At 46.0% G+C, this 21,402-nt stretch overlaps 1 protein-coding gene across 1 annotated transcript; it reads right to left on the reverse strand.

Annotated features, from left to right (window-relative positions):
• Positions 1–3,920: 3,920 nt before the first annotated feature.
• Positions 3,921–19,844, reverse strand: TMED10 (transmembrane p24 trafficking protein 10). The gene is made up of 5 exons (XM_041419972.1): positions 19,559–19,844; positions 15,389–15,509; positions 10,964–11,037; positions 6,588–6,714; positions 3,921–6,146 (listed from the first exon to the last, which is right to left on the reverse strand). Exons 1-5 carry the CDS (start codon positions 19,784–19,786, stop codon positions 6,025–6,027), a joined length of 672 nt encoding a protein of 223 aa, XP_041275906.1. The 5' UTR covers positions 19,787–19,844; the 3' UTR covers positions 3,921–6,024.
• Positions 19,845–21,402: the final 1,558 nt, after the last annotated feature.

Below are 21,402 nucleotides of genomic sequence, written 5' to 3' on the forward strand. Positions count from 1 at the left end.
TAAAACACAGCCGTCTCTCTCTCTGTGCCACTCACAGTTCATGGATTCTCGCTCTGATGAAGAAATAAACTAAAAGCTTCATAAATCTTAGAGCTGAAGCTACAATTACTTCCCTGTCATGAAGAAGTAATTGCAACCCTAATCTTAGCTTTGTGATTCATTTTCTTCACAAATGATGCACACCATCATAGCTTCAATGTTTTATTTTCAAAGTTCTGCAGTCACAACTACAGGTAGAAAGCGGAGTTGAATGATGGAGAACGTTCACTTCAAGCCAGTTGATCCAATGCTTACAGGAGACCTCAGGAGCTGAAGCACAAAGCCCTAAACCCAAGCACAATGGAGCCCACTCAGCTCTTATTTCACTACCTTGGAAAGATACTTGAAAGAATGAGCAATGCTCCTCGCAAGGTGCTGAAGGTTCAAGAGCTGTTTGGCATTATATACACCTATTTGTACGTTATACATCAACATCCATTTGTCATGCACTGAACCTATTTCCGTACAAAGATGATGTCCCTAGGAGCAGCAAAGACAGCATGTCAATTTTAGGATAAAGAAGCTTGCAGTAATGGATGAAAAAGCTCAGATGTGTCTTGCTAAAGATCATTTGCTCCCTCCCTTGGAGAGTACTTGGGAAAATGTCACCTGGCAAACAGTAATAATTAAAAAAAAAAATCTACATGAAAAAATCTCATGAAAATGGAATTAAGGAATTTGGAGTTGTAGAAAATCAGAAGACTAATTGAAAAAGTCAATCTTCATTTTTCCTATTTGAAAAGTAGAGCCATCTTGACCATTATTATCTACAGTATCTTACAAATTCTTCCACAAAATGCTTACAGTAGTAGATACAATCAGGTTTAGCCACCCCACAGCATTGCCTTTACTGCCCTTTAAGAAGCAGGCAGTAGCTCTCACAGCAAGATGCCCCTAAGGTAGCAGTCACGGTGTGCTTAGGTTTATTGGAATATGGCTGAAGAATGCATACCTGACTTTACACTGTATTTTTCACTCAAGCATTTAAAGAAATCAGACCATCAAGCCCCATCAAGGGGCAATGTGTCATTTTCTCTCTTGCAAAATGAGTATTGAAGGATGAATTTGGGTAAGGGTAGGAAAACTGTCATTTAAACCAAATCATAGAAAGCATTGGCCTTACTTCAAAGATCTCATTCATGGTTTTCAGAGTCAAGGCAGTACATTGGTTATATTACTAAGGAAATAACAGCCCACATTTTACAAGGAAAATCAGCCCATGCTGAGAAAGAAGTGGCAAGGCATCTACATAGTTAATTATAGTTAAGAAGACAACACCATGAAAATCCTGTTGCATATGTATAACAAATACTTTACGTGTGAGGGAAGATTGTCCAAACAAAGTACATTGGGGGAAATAAAGGCCCAAGCAGCTGGTGTGGGTGAGAAAATGCTAGAGGGTAAAACTGCAGCAGGTCAGACCAGAGCTGCCATGGGACATAGCAGGAAAACAAAAGCACCTTGTCTCCTCTGCTTGCCTCATCTATTGGCAGCTGTAGGAACAGCATCCACCAAAATCCAAGGAAAAACAAGTTCTTACCATTACAGTTCCAACAGAACACCTTGGTGCAGTTTATGCAAAGATCATATAATGCAATCAATTTAAAAGCTCAGGGGAAAGCTACCTCAGGAATATCAGTTGTGAAAGGAATTTAAGTGACAGGAAACCACAGAAGTGAGAGAAAGCAACGTGAGCATGGTCCTGTCATTACTTTTTTTGGGGTTATGTGTCCCCAAAGGAAGTTATTCAACATGTACATTTTATTGCAGAAACTGAAGTACTAGACAGTCCTTTGGGAGATAGCAGCTTTCTCCAGCCATGAGCTAAACCAATGATCCTCACAGCACAGATCACTGGGATGGACACCAAGAGATCACAGGCCCTCTGGCAGGCTGTGCCAGCGAGCTGAAATCCAGATGCTAATGCAGTGAGTTTGAGGTGATGGACCTCTGGCAATAGAAGAATAGAACAGGAATCTGTTACGACAGTTTTGCAGAAAGTTTAAGTCACTTCAGCTGCAGCTGAACAGAGAAATTTCTAGCTCCTGACAGTCCTTCTAGTGCAAAGCAAAATAGGATTCCTACAAACACTACTGAGCAAATACAAATGTTTTAGTGCAGTGGCAAAGGCTTGGGGTCACTTGTTTCAGGTTAACAGAAAGGTCCAAGAAATGCCAGCTCAGTTTTTCTAAACCCTCTGCTCTTTCCAGCCTCCTCAGAGAAAGGTTACCTGCCTCTGGTCTGCCAAGCTACCACACCATCACATGCAGTGATTTGGAGGAAGAAAAAACAAGCACAAGTCTGACAAATTTTCCAGGTGGATAAGGGCAGCAGAAAAAAACCTGCCAACACTGAACTCCTGTAGTCTTCACCAGACCAACCTTTTTTTTTTCTTCTCTGAAAGATTTATCCATTTCAGGTTTGTGGTCTCTCTCTCCCAATAAGCCACCTTCAACTTAAGAATTAATTTCCCAAAGACTTTGTTCACTAAAATCATGGTCATCTCAGGCATCTGAAAGACAAGTACAGCACATGGACACAACTAAAGATATGGGAGACAGAAATATACCATGTGAATTGACAGAGGTAAGGAGAGGCCACGCTACTTTCCCAAACCTCTGCCTCAGGACCCACCAAAATGTACAGGCAGGAATCCCTTCATGATCTTGACAACCAGTTGCCAAACTAGTTTGAGTCAAACGTCTCTCATCTGCCAGCCAGAAGATAACACAGGTGTTGTACACTGGGGTTACTTCTCACATACCTGAGCAGCTTCTAAAAAATGAGCAACTGTGTAAAATGCTCATCCCCTCCCACATGTAGGCAAACAGCAGCTGCAGTGGGCACCCTGTACTGGGTGCAGCCCACGCTGCAGAATACACCAAGATAAACCTTACTTAGGAATGCTCACGTGCTGAGCTAAGTACTGTGATAATTAAATCGTTAGTCACATTGACAAGTGGGTGGAAGAGGCTGGAAACGTCTGATGCAGTTTGCTACAGGCAATCATAGATCTACCAGTGATGCATCTGTCACAAAGATGGGCTCAGACCCAAGCATCTGCAACAGCTCAACTTTAGGCTATTTCCCAGAAGTGAAATGGAATGAAGACACCAGCCCTGCATCCCCAGTGCTGTAACACAACCAAGACCCACTACCAACCTACCGCATGCAAGCAGCTGTATGATTTCACATACTCAAAATATTCATCTGGGGAAAGAACTTGCAGAGGCTAATCCTTATCTAAGGATCTGGGAATTTCCCTTCCTGAAATTCTCCCTGATAGTACTAACTAGTTATCTAGCATTTATATGTCCCCAGTCTTGTTATGTGGCATATTTCACTTGGCTACTGCTTAACAAAAGGCTTGCAGGGTCAGCAGAGATCTGAAGCATTTCAGTAAATACTTAACCACTCTCTTCATTATCTGCCACTCACATAGTACCAACTCATCTTTGCAACAGTTTTCAATCTCCTCTAAAGTACAAAACTGAAGGTACTTCTGTTTGTCTTAATGAAAAAAACTTTACATGAGAGCTGGTGGTGAAAAACTGGATCTTGAACCCCGGAGCACGAGCCCTTGTTTCACTACCAGCCTCGAAATTCCTCCCCATAGAGCAATATAATTAGGAAGTGGGGAGGGAGAAAGGCAAAAAATGGTAACATGTATTGGGATACCTCACCTGCTGTGCTGGTCCCACTCCACAGAGAAGCCTGTGCAAGTACTAGGCTAAAATTAATTGTTACTAGAGAAGCCTAAGGTTTGTGGGGACTCTGTTTACTTGCTACTTCCTGAGACAGGTCAACTTTCAGGGAACAGCAGCCTGTAGGAACATGCACAAAGAGGACAAGACTCACAGCAACAAGGTGAGGTGGGTTGTTTTTCCCCAAAAAAATTTTTATTTGAGAAAGCTGACAAAAGTCTCCCAACCAGTCATTACAGGTAAATCCACACCAGTGCCCCGCACCTGCTCCCCAGTAACTACTCCAGTACAGTGAAGATCAAAACGTAACACCAGAACAATGAGAGTGTAACAGTCACCTGGGGAACTTAAGGCCTCACCATCATTTTTAAGATAACTTTGTACTGAGATAAGGATGGGGAGAGGATATCAAAACAGACAAGAGCAGAAAAGACCCTTTCTTGTACTGTCTTTTCAAGTTATATAAAAACAAAAGCAAAACCTTTAACAGATCTACAGGCTTCAAACTGTAGGAGCTAAAACTATCTTCAAATGACTTCTGTAATTCAGTCCTGTGGCATGCTGCTGCTCTGCACTGTAACAGCTTTCAAAAACATACAAGGATAAAATGGATGCAAGGGCAGAGGAGTGGACTTAGGAACCCAATATGGCCTTATCAAAAAACAAACAAATTAAAAGCAATCAAAGTACTTGCAGTGGAACTAACAACTCCAGGAATTGGGGAATGGCAAAGGACTAATGTATTTAGATGACAGGATATCATCTTCACATGCTCTTTTCCACTGCCTCACCCTGGACAACTGTTTCCTTCCTAGTAATAGATCAGACTCAGGTCAGAAATTATAAAACTATGCTTTCTTGAAACTGCTAGGCTGGGCCCAGGGCCATGACCACACCATCCCTACCCAGAAGTATCTAGACACAGGACACCAGAATGCTGTGCAAGAATGCTGTGCAATCTGAAGGAATGCAGACAAGATGACAGAACTGTAATCATTGCCTAAAAACTGCAACAAGTCCAGGAAGTTAACCTGCCTGCTTTTTCCCAGCCTGGCTTTTTTAACACAGGGCCATCTGGACAGCTGAGAAATGGTGAGAAGCTGCTGGCTCTTACTGTCTAGTACTGCACAGGAAAATAACAGGTCTGTTGAGGGCACAGTACAGACTGCTCCCTTAGTTATAGAATAAGCCTGTTCCCAGACTGTACTGCCTTTTTGCAGTTCATCCACCTTCTTCCAACTCCTCTGCTACCCTGCACAGAATCATTGTACCCTCAGACCTCAATGCAGAGCACAGGCCCTCATGCCTCCTGTGAGCATCAGCTCACTCTGCTTTGAGGTCTCATGAAATGATATTCAGCCAGCTGCCTGGATAGATGAGAAGTCTCCTGCTCAGTGTAAGAGCAAGTTTCCTAGCATGACCTGCTCCCATCTGCTCTGTGACTGTATCTGACCGAGGCCTCCTGCACAAAAGGCTGTTCCTGACCAAGGTTTTCAGGAAAGCTGCTGCACCATTTCAAAACAAGAGAGGCAAATCCAAGACAAACATGTGGGGGAAGGGTGGGACCAAGGCTGGAGAGCTTATTTGAGCAAAGCAGGCTTCTTTCCAAGTTCAAACACACTTCCAAGCCTGCCTTAGAAGGCTCCCCTTCCTCCAGGCTGAATCACCATATGCTCAGTGCTCTGACCTGTCAGCACAAAGACACCAGCTCCCACAGGGAGAAACACAGAGGTCCACGACAGGGACCAAACCTTGGAAGACCCTCTATTCTCAGGCCCTGCTGGAATGATGAATCCTATAGCTTTGCACTCATCTCCATTTGCTCGAGGCTTAGATCCCAGCTGGTGAGGACAGGGAATCCCCCTGCTCTGCCCCAGTGTGACCTGCATGCCACCTAAAGAGCGCAGCAGGGTCAGGTGGTTCTGAGTAACACTGCAGTCACAGACAGATGGGAGACATCATCAAGCCATGATTATAGAAGGAGAATAGACAGCGCAAAAAAACTTGCTGCAGCTGTCATGGAAATATCTTTTTTTTATTTAATCGCTGCCCCAGGAATACCCAAACCCATCATGACCTCCCCCACCCTCAACATCCAACAGGATTTCACAAGTCCCCCATTGCCTCCGATGTTCAGGCTCCCCTCCCCCTTTAGGGTCCAAGTTCCTCCAGAAAAGCTCCAGTCAGTGGATATCATCTGTGAGATGGCTCCAGGAGGCCATGGCTAGGTCCCAGCAGTGTCCAGCTGGGCCTGAGAGGAGGGGGAAGAAGATTTGCTCCTTTACTCAATCAGCTTCTTGGCCTTGAAGAAGCGACGCAGGTAGAAAACCTGCCAGGTGGCCAGTCCGATGAGACAGCACATGGAGAAGATGCTGAAGTACAGAACCCGCGTGTTTGTCGACTCTGAAACAGAAACAAACCATTGCACCTGAGTCTGGCATCACAGGATGCACCCCAAGATGGCAGAATTTCCAGGACTACTTCTCCTCCCCCATGCAAGAGCAAGACAGTGTGAAGGCAAGGGCACCTGAGAACCAGCAGCACTTGAGAATAAAAGCAGACAGAACAACAAAAAGATAACAAGAGGGAACAAGGTGAAGCTGTGGTTAATGGGCAACACGGAATGGAACAGAGTAATTCCCATTAGGAATGGAAACAGGAAGAAATGATTTCCAGAGACAGAACAACAAGACTCAGTGACTGCTTCTGTTTTCCCTTACTAGGAACAGAACAGGCAGAGACCACTATAATTGCTTGATCTCCAAATGCTGCCCTAATAACACATTTAACAGAAATGAGGGGTTTTAGAGTTCCATCCCTCTGAAGGGACACACAGGCTCTCACCATTTGTGTCCCTCATCTCCTCTTCTCGCTTCTTCATATAGGCAAAGTCGTTAACGATGGACTCTGAAAGATCTTCCAAACGCCTCAATTCTACTTCCAGGGGTTTCAACTTCTCCACTTTAGCAATCTAGAAAACAGGAGAGTCAAATCACTGAACCAAAACCAAAAGCTCCCACATGGGTTTTTACTGCCAGTTTGAACCACTCCTCCCCACGCGCTACAGATCTGGGGCATCCTTCCCCTTGGGAAATCCCTCTACAAGCCAGAAACTACCATTGCATAAAGCACTATCACTTCTCCCACCTGTCTTCTGAAACACACTTTCCTACTACTCCACCTACACAATGGAGGAGCACAGCATGCATGCAAGCACACTTCTTCCTTATTCGGCTTAATGTTAACTAATTCACAGTTGGCTTCTGAGGAGTGGGTAGAAGCTCTTGCCACATGACTAAACCTCCAGCGAGTGTAAGTCACAGATTGAGATACAGGTGACTAACTCACATACGTATACGATACAGTTCCATAGGCACACAGGCTATTAGCACCGAGACTCCCCTCGCTAATGCCCAGAGGGCCCAGGCAGCCCGGCTCCCAGCAGCAGCGGCTTGATTATCGCACAAGAGCTGGGGGGTTTTACCCCTCAGACAGGAGCTGCAGGGCAGCACACGCTCCCGGCAGGGACCCCGGAGCCAGCGGGTGGCGCTGCGGGGCCGCTGCCGGGCCCGCTCCCGTCGGGAACCAGCCGCTTCCTCAGGAGCGCCGGGCCAGGCGGGACACGGCTTCTGCGCGCAACGCCCAGCCCGCGGCACACGGCTCACACGCTTGGGATCCGAACCCAAAAATCCGCCGCAAACTTCAATTAAAGCACAGCACACAACAGCAACTGTTTAAGCTGAATGTGCAGACGTGAATGTGCAGCCCCAGCTGTGGCTATAACCTGACACACGTGTTACATAAAAGCTGTGACACAAGGACACTCAAAGGAAGCTAACTGCAGTTCCTGACACTTCTCCAGGGTGTGGGTAACTGCGGTTCTTTAATAGAATTTGTCACTATTATCAAGAAGTGACAGGGCCCTGACATAAGGCCAGATGCTGTGTCCCCAAGTAATGCAGCAGAGGAAAAATGATTTAGAGAAAACACACAAAGCACCTGCAGTTCACCACCAGTCTCAGCCTCACAGGATTATTCAGATAAAAGCTGCATGGTGGCCATCTCAGCGATCCATGCTGACAGGCAGGCACGAGGGCACCCAGCACGCAGGTATCCCCAAACTGCCACTTCCAGATGCAGCTGCCTGGGCATCAGAGCCAGAGCTGAAGAGATGCTCGTGACCAAGCCAGTGCTAGCTAGTCAGCCCTTCACTGAAGGGTCTCCACATGACACACATATCCTGGCAAGCAGCAAGCCATCAAACAATCATCTGAGGGTTTTTATGCTGAGGCAAGCTGTACATATAGCTCTGCCAGCACAGCAGTGTCAGTTTGCAGTGTGTTTGAGAGGAGGGGTGGGAAGAAGTAGGTTAACCCCCTCCTGCTTTCTAGCCAATAGGTTGTAATGACAAAACCTTGAGGCCTGGCCACATATCTGCCAGCAGAGACCTTTGCTGAAAAGCTGGCACCAGAGTCTGCATATCTACAGCCAGACTCTGCTGACACTGCCAGAGCAGCAGGTCTCTAACACACACAAGGTCTTGGGCAGCTGTACTGATACGCTATAGCCTTGCACTGACCACCTCCATTATCTTCCTTGAGGGCTCATTTCCTCATTCACATAAGGCTACAAGGGTTCCACTGGGAAAAACCAGGCTTATCTGCTCCATCTGCATCCCTTCAGCTGCTCTTAACAGGTGTAGCTACAATCTAATAGCTACTTTTAGTCCTGCATGTATTCCAAGATGTGTATCTGAATCACAGAATCAATTAGAGTGGAAAAGACATCTCAGATGAAGTCCAACCTAAGACCTAACACCACCATGACAACTAGACCATGGCACTAAGTACCATGTCCAGTCTTTCCTTGAACATCACAACCTCCCTGGGCAGTCCTGGAACCTTTTACCCCAATGGACCCAATATGCACAGCTGCTCCAAGAGATTTTGTAAAAAAGCCCACCAAGCATCTGTGATGGTGGTACATCATCATCCTAGAAAGAACATCTGGAGTACCAGCACCAGGATAACAACTCCAATGAGCTTCCCAGGGGTCACTTAAAGATTTGTCAAAGCCTGACTCTCTTCTAGCATAGAAAGAGATACACTATAGCCAAGACTTGATAAGGAGTAGTCAATGTGGAAAAAATACTAGATCATCACGCATTCTTAGTGCCATCAGAAATCTTTTCACAAGTCTTCATTTCTACTTCTTGAATGGGTAAAGTTATTCCTCCCAAACCCAGATAATTAAGATATGACTTTGCAGTTCGATTTTCTAATCTGGCTCACTATTCCAGCTGCTTTGCTCCAAGAATGTCTGGATCTATGAAATTTTATGAAGCCAGACTTAGGCAGTATCAGTGACCCTCATTAAACTCCCTGAATCAAGTCTCCTTGCAGCCATTCAACAAGAAGGACTAGGGCTGTACAACAGGTCACTGGTACCCAACAACACATGAACATCACAAGCAAAAGGCTCAAAAAGACTGCAATTCTACAAGAGAAACCTGAGCAACATTCCTGCCCTCTGAGACCTTACAGCAACAATCAAGTCAAAACTCACAACTACTGCAGCAACCTGAGAAGAGAGATGGTGAAAAAAACCCCATACTACTCTGCAGTGTGGTTAAACATCTATAGCAGCTGTACAAATAAGAAGTCAGTTTGAGTCCTTTGTAGGTATCTGTTCAAAGGCTCAATACAGTTTACAATTTTGAGAGGTCCTCACAAGTCAAGGATGCTTGCCAGGGCTGCCAAAATCTGCATTTGGTATCAAATGGGACTGCAAGCCTAAAGTCTTCTTTTCTTGTTATTTGTCCACGGACCTTTTCTCTCAATGAGCGTAAGAGATGCATTTATTCCAAGACAGTTTCATCATTCCAACCAGTGAGTGTGCAGACACACAGGCGTAAGAGAACCTTTCTGCACAGCAATGGTGCTTCTAGGTAGCACTACAGTAAAGTAACTCTAGAGTATGCTGTGGGTGCTATTTAAAGGGATTTTGTGAATATAGCAAAAATAATCCTCCCAGTTACACTCTCAGGGATTCACTCCATAAAATTTCAACATCTTGCAATCCCTCAGTCACAGGTTGACAAACAGCTGGCCCTATGAGCTCTCCACTCTTCCCTGACCCCAAGCACATTTTTATTGTCCATGTAGGATGAGCTCCAGACTGACTTAAGCAATGATTGCTCTGCTCTTCTCTGACCCCAAGCACCTCCTTACAGTCCACATAGGAAGTGCTCCCAGCCAACTTAAATCACGCAAGACCAGACAGCCCAAAGTCTGAAAGGATATAAAAACAGCAGCATTACCATCTCAGATTTTTGTTAATTTTCTATCTGGCACCATGCACAGCCTCCTGTGCGACCCACTCTCCTCTTTATGGCATCTCCCATGCCCTTATGCACAGTGGACACAACAATCATTTGCAGGACTCCTTCTCCAACAATAATTCTCATTTTCTCAGGCACAGGCTCTGTACTGGGGAATGACTGATCCCAAAATCTAGGGAGCCAAATTCTATCATGCCAAAAGCATGACATCTGCCACAAAAATTTGGCATCCAAACCAGTCAGGACTGTCTCAGCCACAAAGTAACTGCTACTCTACACAGCTGGCTCTTGGGCCTAAGCAAGCTATGTCCTCCTAAGATGGAAATGTTTAGGCTTTTATGTCTATTTCCAATGTCATGCCTTCAAACCAAATACCCACTCCACAGCAGCTACTACTCTGCCAAACACCTTTACATTGATACACTGCCAGTTCTTAGAAACACACAAGCACCATTTCAGGCCTGCTGAGCCAGTACATCTTACAGGCAGGAAGGTAAGAACAGTAACATTGAAACTTGACCTTTAAGAAAGGATCTGATATTAACTTAAGATGACCTCTGCTGCAGGAGCTGGGGAAATGTCACCTCTCAGTTGTCTTGTTGCCTCTAAATGCCTATGCCCAGAAGCTGGGTCATGCTGACCTAGCGAAGAAATTCACACATCAGGCTCCAATTCCCAGAGCACAGAATCAATTCTAGTTGATGTTTGTCTTTTTTTTTTTTCCTCCCATAACACACAAAGCTTCGCTGCAATTGTAGTTTGCAGACAGGCTTTCATCACCACTGGGAAAACAGCTTCCCATCACGAGCTCAGATCTACAAAAGCATCACGTGAGTGCTGGGAAAGGGAAGCCTGCAGTGCAGGCAGCCAGGGGACATACCTCCTCGTAGTTCTTTGCTTCAACGCCATGCTTCATATCCAGAGTCACGAGCTGGTCCGGCATCCTCCCTGTTCCTGGAAGCATAATGAAAGGATTCCTTGTGTGAAACATTCAGCCTGCCAGGAAATCACCAGCTCTTCCCACCAGTGAGGAAGAACTCAAATCCCTCCCCTCCCTCCCTCCACGTCTGCAGCTAACTGCGGAGGCAGCACAGTCCAGCCTAAAAATACAGAGACTTCACAATAAATCCTGGCTGAAGGAGAGCCTCCCAAATATAATGAGAACAAGCTGTAACTAAAAGCACTGAGCGTCTACAAGATGCAAATCACTGTAAAAACTGCAGAGCATTAGAACACGAACACCAGCTGCTATGAGACAGCCTAGTGAAAGACAAGTCACCGGAGGGACAAATATTCAGCTGGGAGGCCCACGGTCACAGGAAGTGAACAAGCAACTTGTCAAGGTTACTGGGGCTGTAAATGGCTTTACATTCAAAGGAGCAATTGATAAACTGCTCCAACTGAGGAACATGGCATATGAGGACTACTGACCCCTACATGCTGGAATATCTGCATAAACCAAGGCAATCCTTTTACTAACCATCTCAGATGCACAAGAACCACACTGCTATTGCAAACCCCAAGAGCAAGAGGCTTCTGAAGCTGAGAAAACACTGCCTCAGAGAGCTACCAGCTGGAGCCACACAAACAGCACATAAGGCTGCAGTCACCAGCAGAGCAGGTATCTTTCAAGGCTGATACCCCAGGCCAGGGAAACCTGTGGCTTACAGCTTCTTCCAACTGCTTCAAACTGTCACATCTGAGAACATTCACAAGAGGGAAAAAAAAAAAAAAGATAGTCATATCAGATACTCTCAAAAATGCTGCACATCAGCTTATCTGAGTATCATTCTCTACCACCCACCAAGAAAATGCCTGTATGTAACACATTTCCAAATCCCAGCATGTTGGGACATACAGCTGTCCTCAGCTGGCTGCCAGCAAAACACTAGGTCTGAACCTACTTAAACTATGAATTTCAGAGTCTCTATCCAGGAGTGTGTCTAATACTCACACTTTGTCTCAGAAGGCTGCCAGGTGGGCATTCCCTCAGTCCATAAACAAATTCAATATATAGGTTATGCTGGGTCACTCCAGTTGAAGCTAGGAATATATTCCAGATCTTTGATACAACATCCCCAAATTTTTTTTCTACCCACTCCCTGAACAGCTCTTCAACACCAGAGTAGAATCACCTTCTACTGCTAGCAGGACAATGAATAGTCCACTGATAAGATGGTGCACATCAGCTACAAACCACTTCCTAAGTTTCTTTATGGGAATGCACTATACAAGAGCCCAACAGATAAATTATGATTAGGATGGAATTTTGTTGTTTTCCTATAAAAGACTGGCTACTGTGAGAAACCCCTGAAGTCCCAACACTGTTCTTTAACAGACAGGCTGTATACAACCCCCAGTACTCCTTTCCCCAGTCACAAGTTTTGACTGCAGATGCCACACACGTTACTGGCATGCACAGAGACAGGCAGGTAGGACAGACAACAGTGGCTGTAGAAAAAAATTCACAGCACACAGTTCAGTGAGAGGTTTGTTTTTAGAGGTGCTCAAATTATAGCAACTTGAGTGGAGAGCTGAAGTTTGCAGGAAGAGATGAGAAAGACGAAAGACCAGTGAACAGAAGAACAGAGCTAGAAGAATTAATTTGCTAGACTGGAAGGGAGAGCTGCCAAGAGGCAGTAAGAAATCAGAAATCTTAAAGCTGCCAGCTGCAAAGGGACAGAGAGCAGACATTTTGCAAGAGGTTAACATTGTCAGGAACTGGCAGGAACTCAAGCTGCTCTCCTATAAGTTTACTAAGCCCAAGACAGCTCCGTTCACCGTCACCAAATCCTCAGAAACTCCTTGCTTCTCTGGCAGCTAAGGCTCACCAGAGCAAGCCGGATCAGCAGCAAAGAGAAAAACAGTCGAGATTCAGAGATCATGAACTAAACTGATACCTACATTCCTGCTACCTACATTCCTCAGGTCTTCAAGAGGTCATCTCACATGAGCACTGAACTGTTTCCTGGGAAATTAGGGGAGCTCTTAATTTGCAAAGTCACTGGAAAAGCAGGATGGTTGAACTAAACATCAAAAAGTTTTCCCACAGGAATTCCAGAAAAAATTAGTCCTAACACTCTTAAGAAAGTTTGGGAAGAGAAGGATTACAGAAGGAGCAGACAGTTAAAGATTAGCACACAGAAGAACCCTAAAGGGAGAATGCAGTGAGGCCAGGCTGTTCACCTGAAATCAGCATATTGTGGGAGATTAAATGTGCCTGGGAGCAGAGCACTGGTCAGGAAGACAGGACCATACTGCCTAGAAAAGGGTAAAAAGCCCATCATGCAAATACCCACAGCTTCAAGAAGCACCCTAAGAACTCCTCCACTCTGATAAGGTGAACCTTCACTATAGGATCTCTTTTTCACTTCCTCTTCCTCATTTCTGTGGTTAGGGATTGAGAAATCCCAGTTGCTTGGACCCCTCAGATCCAACTGCTATAGGTTTCCTCTACCAACAGTTTGCCTCTTTCAATACTCTACAAACATCCTCCTTGGCTGCTGTCCAAGTCCTGATTGCTTACTTGATGAGACTGGGAAAAAGACCCTAATCTTTAAAGAGAAACATGGGAATTAAACAGACTTCCTAAGTTCCTCCACTCCCATGCTGACCTTACAGGGGAAACTTCCTTGTGACACGGTTACTTCTTTCCAAGTACCTTAACCAAGTCCTGCAGACGATCAAGCCTCACTCACAGCGTCATGTCCCTTACTTTAATACTTCCTTGACTTCCAGCACACACATGGGAGGTCTGGAGATACCCCAGGTGGAATTCGGGGCACCTGGGTCCAAAAAGAAAGCCTCCAGAAGGGGATCCAGTTGCTCAGTTGATGAGCTCTATATTTTGGCAGCTCAGCGCCCCACACGTCATCAAGGTAGAAACAGCTTTTAGAAATACATACTCCTCAACCATATTGAAAGCTTTAAAACAAACTTGCAACAAGGGAGTCAGGGAACAAACATTTGGTACAATCAAAACAGTTGTAAGGGGCTCGGTCTAGGCAAGAAACCTCTGCTCAAAAGCACCGAACTAAGAGTCTAGACACAACTAAAGAAAGAAACCTCTCCCACTTCAGTGTGTGATCACATGGAAGCTATGAAAAGGTCTGCAGGACTGTCTGGAGACTTCTCAAATACCCAGGTGTTGGAAAGTAAATAGCATGAGTGAGTCCCAGATGAGTCACTACTGCCTGCATGTCTCAATGTGTTAGGGAACATTTGGAAGTCCTACCTTTGGAGTAACATAAAAACATAATCCTGAGCATTTGGGGTCACTATTTCATTTGTAAAACACCACAGAAGAGATGTTACAAGCCAGATCCCTCCCAATCCCAGCAAAGAATATATCCTTCTTAAAGTTCTCTTCAACTTGCAAACTATTTACATCTTATATATGGAGCAGAAATAGCAAAACAGCAGCTCCTTTCAACTGATTTGAGGAATGCTGCTAGTGAAAGCTCTGTGAAACACTCTGGGATCCTTTAGGATAAGACCTAAGAAAAACCAGGCCCAAGGAGCAGAACTCTGACAGTACCCATGAAAAGATGGAGCACCTACAAACTTGCAAGCACTCACACCACCACTGATGAGACTAGAGCCCACACACTGGCCACTTCCAGCACGTTTGTCCTGAAGCTGAGCTCGGGCAATACACGCATCACACTCACAGGAAACAAGCCTCAGCACTCGTTAGGCAACCATCCTTGCAGCACAAATGCAAAGCTGACGTCCCTGCTCATTTCCCCTTCCCTTTATTGACCACTTCAAGAGCAGTTGTGGGTGCAAATCAAGAACACATTCCCTATACACACACAATCCAACCTCATTAAACCGTTGTCAACCTATCGCAGGATAGCTACCAAGAACATATTGTGCATAGATCACATTCTAACAAATGGGGAAGAAATGGCCTGCTGGGGTGAAAGAGAGGTCCTGGAGACGATGGCACCCAGCTCTGCCCTGGCTCAACTACAAGATGGGGAGAAGCATGAAACTGGCAAAAGAAGTGTGGTTTGCTCACTGGTACTGCCACTCATTGCAACTGTGGTGACCTCTGCAGGATAAATGTCCAATTTCCCTTTCAGAGGAAACCCAAGTGCTCTACACAACAACCACAGAGGATTACTTCAAATGCAACACACAGAGCAGATGTTCTGCAGTGAGACTGGCCACAACCTCCTGAAGATCAGCTCTAAAAGTCAAAAAGTGTTCTGTGGCCCACTTTACTCATATTCCAAATCCACGTACTACACAAACTTGATCAGAAGCTAGAAACAGCCAGCACACCTTTCATTTCACTTACCCACAGGAAGTTTGCTCTCAAAACAGGCCTCAAACATATCATAGTCTTCAGTGGTGAAGGCAAACTTGCCCTTGGCGGCATCCTCCTTGGCATACAGGATGTGCCCGGCTGAGTCAGTTATCTGTAAGAGGGACAATGAAGGTAAGAAACACTACTTTGCTGCTGTGAGCTCATGCTGCCTGAGCAGCAAGAGTAATCCTAGCCTCCCCTTTGGATCTGCTGCTTTCTCCTTTCAACAGTTTCTTTCCCTCTTTGTGACTACATCAATTCTTCCCCTCCTCATCCACACACCAGGAGCTGACGAAGTCAGAGTGACTAAGAAATAATTATTGACTCTTAGATCCAAAAACCACCAATCAACCAAAAAACAACACCCCCCACAAAAAAAAAATCTATTGACCAAAGAATCAAAAAAAAATCCCAAACTGAAACCCACTAATTTCTCTTCCTCCTGTGAATCCCAAATACAGACTACATGTAAGAACTACAGCTGAAACAAACTGTCATTCATTGCCTTTATTGTGCAAGCAAAATTCATGAATTCCCATAGCAACAGAGATAGGGAGAAGACTTATGGGACAAGAGTCACATTCCCCAGAAGATGAAATGGAGAAGGGTACATCTGTTCCTCTAGAAATGAACCATGAGTGTGGCCCTGAGTTACACAAGTTTTGGGTGCCAAGATCCATAAAAGTGGCCACTTCAGAGGACAATTCAGACTACACAGACAGAATAATGAGTGCTTTGCACTAAGTCTATAAAACTACTAAGAATAGGCAAAAACTGTGGAAGGTCTACAAAAATGCTTCAACAAAGAGTATAAAAAGAAAGGACACGCATTTCATGACGCAAGCTTGAGAATAATTGTGCCTAATTAAAGGCTCCATCCAGCTGAAACACCGACCGGGGAGAGGGGTGAAAAAAATGGAAGGTGTTACAACACTGCATGAAAACGAACAGTGTGTATTCCACTGGAGCGCTTCCCATTTTCCCTCAACATTAATTTTTAACAGGTATGTCTGAAACAGCATGGACACTAAAGTTACTAGGGGTCTTTGAAAGTCTTAAGAGATGAAGAAAATAAAAAGCTTGGGAATAATTTTAACAATAAGACCAAAGTACACAAAATAATTTGTGGCATGGAAAAGTTAAGTCAAACATACTACTTTATTCCAGCCTTTTTCCATGTACAAAGGCCATGCAGAAGGGTTATGCACCCAGAACTATTCTACAGAAACACTCTTTATTCTTACTAGAGCACCTACTTAACTCTCTGGCACTGGATTTGAAACAAGTGTGGACTTACTCATGGATGAGAGTTGCTGCATTAGGTAGGAAAAACAATGAAGTATATAAACTCTCACACTTTAGGTAGAAAAAACAATCAAGTACATAAACTCTCACACTTTATGGTATAAACCATAGCAGGCAAGAGTTTAGGAACAAGCTTCCTCTATATACAGATTATCCCACAATGGCCTGTTAAGGGATTTGTTGTAGCTGCCCCTGCACCATATGCTGTCAAACGTCTGAGAACAATGAAGAGCACTGTTCTCCATGCAGCAGCTCAGAGCTGTACCTGTTTTCCAGTGGCAAGCAGATTAAAGCACACCTGCACGGCCAGGTGCAGGCAGCTGTGCTGCCATCCCCTTGCCACAAGCCACCAGCTACCTCCTTTCTGGAAGCCACTGGGCACCGGGAAGCACTGGGCCCAAGTGAGCAGGCCCATCTGCAGTAGAGGACTGTGCACGTTTGCCCATGCCAACACAATGTAAAAGCCTGTGATTTGGCCGTGACATGGCATGCGCTGTTTTAGTGGAGCGGTCACAATTAACCAAGATGCCCCATCAGCATGACACCGTATATTCTGCACACCAGGCTCTCCATCACAAAAGCAGCTCTCAGATGCCCCTATTATTTTGAGCACTATTTTCCTATGCCTTTGTAGGCAGCAGAGCTAATCTTTATGCAGCTTGATCCACTTTTGCCCTTTGCAGCTCATGAACAGCATTCTGGACAGTAAAAGCTCTGCTATCCGCTTTCATCAAAACTGAATAGCATTACCCAAATCAGCCAAATACACGGCCCATTCAGCCGGTGTGCGAGGGCGGAGAAGCTGCTAATAGCCCAGCCAGAACGCTTGTGGGGGAGTCGACCTGAAAGGAATTTTTCATGCTATTCTAACGTTATTTACGGTAAGGCAGTCCCCCACAGACAGGGCATTGTTCGCCCTTGACAAACAGCCCGATGCCGTCGGGCTCGACAATGGGGCAGAGGCACGTGGCTGCCAAAGAGAGCCCAGGCGCCCCACGCCCCCCGCAGCAGCCAGCTGGCAGAGCCCCGGATTCCTCCAGCACACAGGGGGCCACTGTTAGCGCCGGGCTACCACACACACAAATCCCAGCGCACCGGCAGGAACCCAGCTGAGCCCGGGCACAATTAACTACCAGCCTCCTCCCGCCTCTGGTCGGTGGCCCAGTCCAAGGGGCCAGAGCAGACCATCAGTGCAGAACAGAGAGTACCTGCAGACATCGTGGCCCTTCCCACACAGACCACAGAGAAAGCAGGCACCTATCAGAGAGGTTTCAGCACTTATAACAAGCCCAGCATATTGGGAGGACACAGCACAACTGAACAATAAGAAGGAAAGCAGGAATTGCACACATTACTTTTGCTCCTTTGTAGCTTTTCAAACTATACGTGACTTTTAAAAATTATTTCATTTTATGGTTTGAACAAAGAAAGAACTTCTACAAGCAGTACCACCCAGATACCAGTTTCATCAGCAAAGCCAAGCAAGACTCAAACATGGGATTCACTGGTTCACCATCACCTCCCTAGATAAGTCCTGTGTAATGAAAGTGACTTTTGGAAAAGACCCTGGGGTCAACTGGCCTAAGAGTGGGCAACCTGAGAACCAGGAGGCTTGGTTACAAAGCAGTAAATGACAGATGGGAACATGGCACTCCATCTGGAATACATGTCCCTTACCAGGCAAATACTACACCCATATTTTAAAGCCTTAATGCTGCTTAGCTCTGCCTATACACAGAAGAGTTTCCTCTAACAAATGAAGCAAGAAGAGAACATGGTTTTTAAAAAAGTAAGACTCCAGAAGAAGCCTTCCCTAGCCATAACCAAGTACAACTGTCAGTGCCAGGGCCTTCAGACATTGGTAGGCAGATGCTGAAAAGGCAACCTGATTTCAGAAAAAAACAAGAAGAAAACCAAGAAAAAACCTGAAGAAAACCAAGTTCAGAAACTCCTAAGCAGAACATTCTGCTAAGTTTGTGTGCTTACTATTGAAACTTTTGGGAATGTAGACAGAAATAAAAAAGGGGGCAGAAACCTTGCTATGAACTAAGTAGCAACAGACTTTATTCAGCTAAGGTGGAATTTTGAAGATAGCCTAGGAAAGGCAGATTGTGGGCAGAATTTAAGTGGAGTTGTTGAATTAAAGTGAAGCTGTTAAAATTTTATGGCTGTGTGTCACACGGGTGTATTAGTCACGAATATTCTGCCAATCCTGTACTTCCTGAACATCCTTCAGGATAATTTTCTTCCCTGCAGCAAATATCTGCCTACCTAAAATCCATGCAAGCCACGACACAGCAAGATGAGAATAGCCATTTTGGGTACCAGAATCTGGTACAGCAAAATTTCCTCAGCCCCCATTCCACTGTGCCAGGATCCCGTTGTGCCAGGCCCTAGGCATGGAGGGAGCCCTCGGAAAGCCACGTCACCACAGCTCTTTCCTGCTCACACGGTGTCAGCAGCCTCGGTACAGCTTTATCGCAGCGGCCCATCTCGCCAGGCGCCGGATAATCTGCATCGTGTGCGGATTAAATGGCAGGCTGGGGGACGGGCCGCTGCAACCGATCTTTGGGGAGAAAAAGCTCCTATTTGGCTCAAGCTAAAACGCTGCCCTGGTCGCTCGCTGCCCAGCCCCCGGAGCTCCTGGGCGGGCTGGTGGTCCCTCGCACAGGGCGAGTCCCGCGGCGCAGGCCGGGGCCGGGCGGCTGTCGGCTCACGCGTGGGCCGGTGTCACGCGTGGAAAACGTCACCCCTTCCTTCCTTCCTTCCTTCCCCGCCCCGCACGGCCGGCGAGGGGAGGCGGGGCCGCGCCGCCCGCCCCGGCCACCCCCGCCCCCCCGGCCGGCGGGGCCGCACCTTGAGGTTGGCGGAGGGTCCGGTGGAGGAGCCCGGCGGGGCGCTGATCTCGTACTCGCCCGTGACCAGCGTGTCGCGGTGGATCTCCTCCCGCAGGCACTTCCGCGCCTTGCCCGGCAGCTGGAAGGAGATGGGCCGCGCCGGGCCCACCAGCAGGAGCAGCAGGAGCAGCGGCAGGAGCGGGGCCCGCCCGAGGCGGGGGCGGCCGGGCAGCGGCGGCAGCGGCATGGCGGCGGCTCCGAGTGCGGCGGGCCGGGCCTGCCTCCGCCGCACGTGACCGCCGCCGCCGCTGCGTCAGCGCGGGGCGGGGCCGGGGCGCCTGACGGGGCGCGGCGTGAGGGCTGCGGGCCGGGGCGCCGAGGCGTGACCCTCCCAGGGGGCTGTTTCGTTATGAAACGAATGAGTAATGGAGTTAATCCACTAATAACGGAGGGGGGAGAGTAATAAAGGTTTCTCTCGTTAAAAAATTGGAAAATTAGAGCAAAACCGAGCGGTGCTCTGAGGCACAGGAGCATTCCGGGGATGGACAAGCAGCCGGCATCTCCGTGAGGCTGCCTGGCGGCTGGAGTCCTTCACTGGGAAAGACGCTTGCTCTTTATTGTGTGGGGTTTTTCATTTTTTGAGGAGTAACTTCCCTCTTGACTTCTTTACACAAGAAAATTCAGTTTTATTGAATGTCTCGTTTCTTTGCATCAATGCCTTGCAAATAGCATTCAATAGGAGTATCCAAGTTTTTATCCAAGCAAATAAAATGATGCTGATTTTTGAAGACAGAGCATTACTTTTTTCTCTCTTTTTCCAACATATACTCAGATCTCCTTTTTCTCTTTTTTTCCGCTCTTGATACATTTTACTCTTTAGTCAGACAGCATTAAGTAGCCACTGACCAGCTTTGGGCTGCTGCTTCCCCTGGCACCAGGTGCCCTCCATCGCCAGGAGGAACACGCACAGGCGGGAGCAGTGACTTGTTCTGCGGCATAACCGCGAGCAGGGAGCAGGAAAACTGCCCAGGTGTGTGGTTGTGACCACCACGGTTGCAGTCAGCTGCAAATATTTCGGGTGTGCTAAGATGTAAGGAAAAGCAGGAAGAAAGAAATGGATAGTAAGATTGCTAGAAAGCAAAATATCTTTTTGGTTTCCGTTAGCTTGAATGGTTTGAGTAAAAAAATTGAGTATAAAAAATTGTAATTGTTCCACTTTTATTCCTTAAACATCACCCGCTGTGTTCTCTCTCTGGTCAAAACGTCTTTAATGACAAGCAATGACAAGGAGTCGGTATGAACTTCAATTTAAAGAGGCTTTAGCAGCAAATTCCGTGCTTGGATGTTCACCTGTGGAGCATTTTAAAGAACATTTCAAAGCTTTTTGCCTGCTTGTGCTCATACTTACTGAGAAAATATGAAAGTCTCCTGCAGAAAGAGGCACTAAACCCAAATGTACAGTGGTGGAGTGACCTCATTGCTTGCAAGGAAATAAAAAGAACTTTCCAAAAAAAAAAAATCTCAAAAAAATCCCCAAAACAACAAAAAACTCCTAGCAGTAGACCTTTGCCCTTACTTTAAGCTCCAGTTTATTATTTGAAGTGGGATTTTCAGTCACTTGACAGACATTTCAATACATTTTTAATTCTCTTATCAGTTCACAAACCTTCCCTTACTTGGACAATTAAATTATTTGGAAACGTAACCATAATAAAATAAATATTTGGCTCTTTCTGCAATATGTCAAAGTATATTTGCAAATGAAAACATTCTTTCCATTGCAGCACTTAAGGCAGAATGAGCTATTATTTCACAAACTTTAAGAAACACAGATTGCTAGAATATGAAGATATGAAATGTTGT

This window comes from Onychostruthus taczanowskii, unplaced genomic scaffold (genome assembly GCF_017590055.1).
Source record: "Onychostruthus taczanowskii isolate IOZ18803 unplaced genomic scaffold, ASM1759005v1 scaffold1, whole genome shotgun sequence".
In the NCBI taxonomy this organism is placed as follows: Eukaryota; Metazoa; Chordata; class Aves; order Passeriformes; family Passeridae; genus Onychostruthus; species Onychostruthus taczanowskii.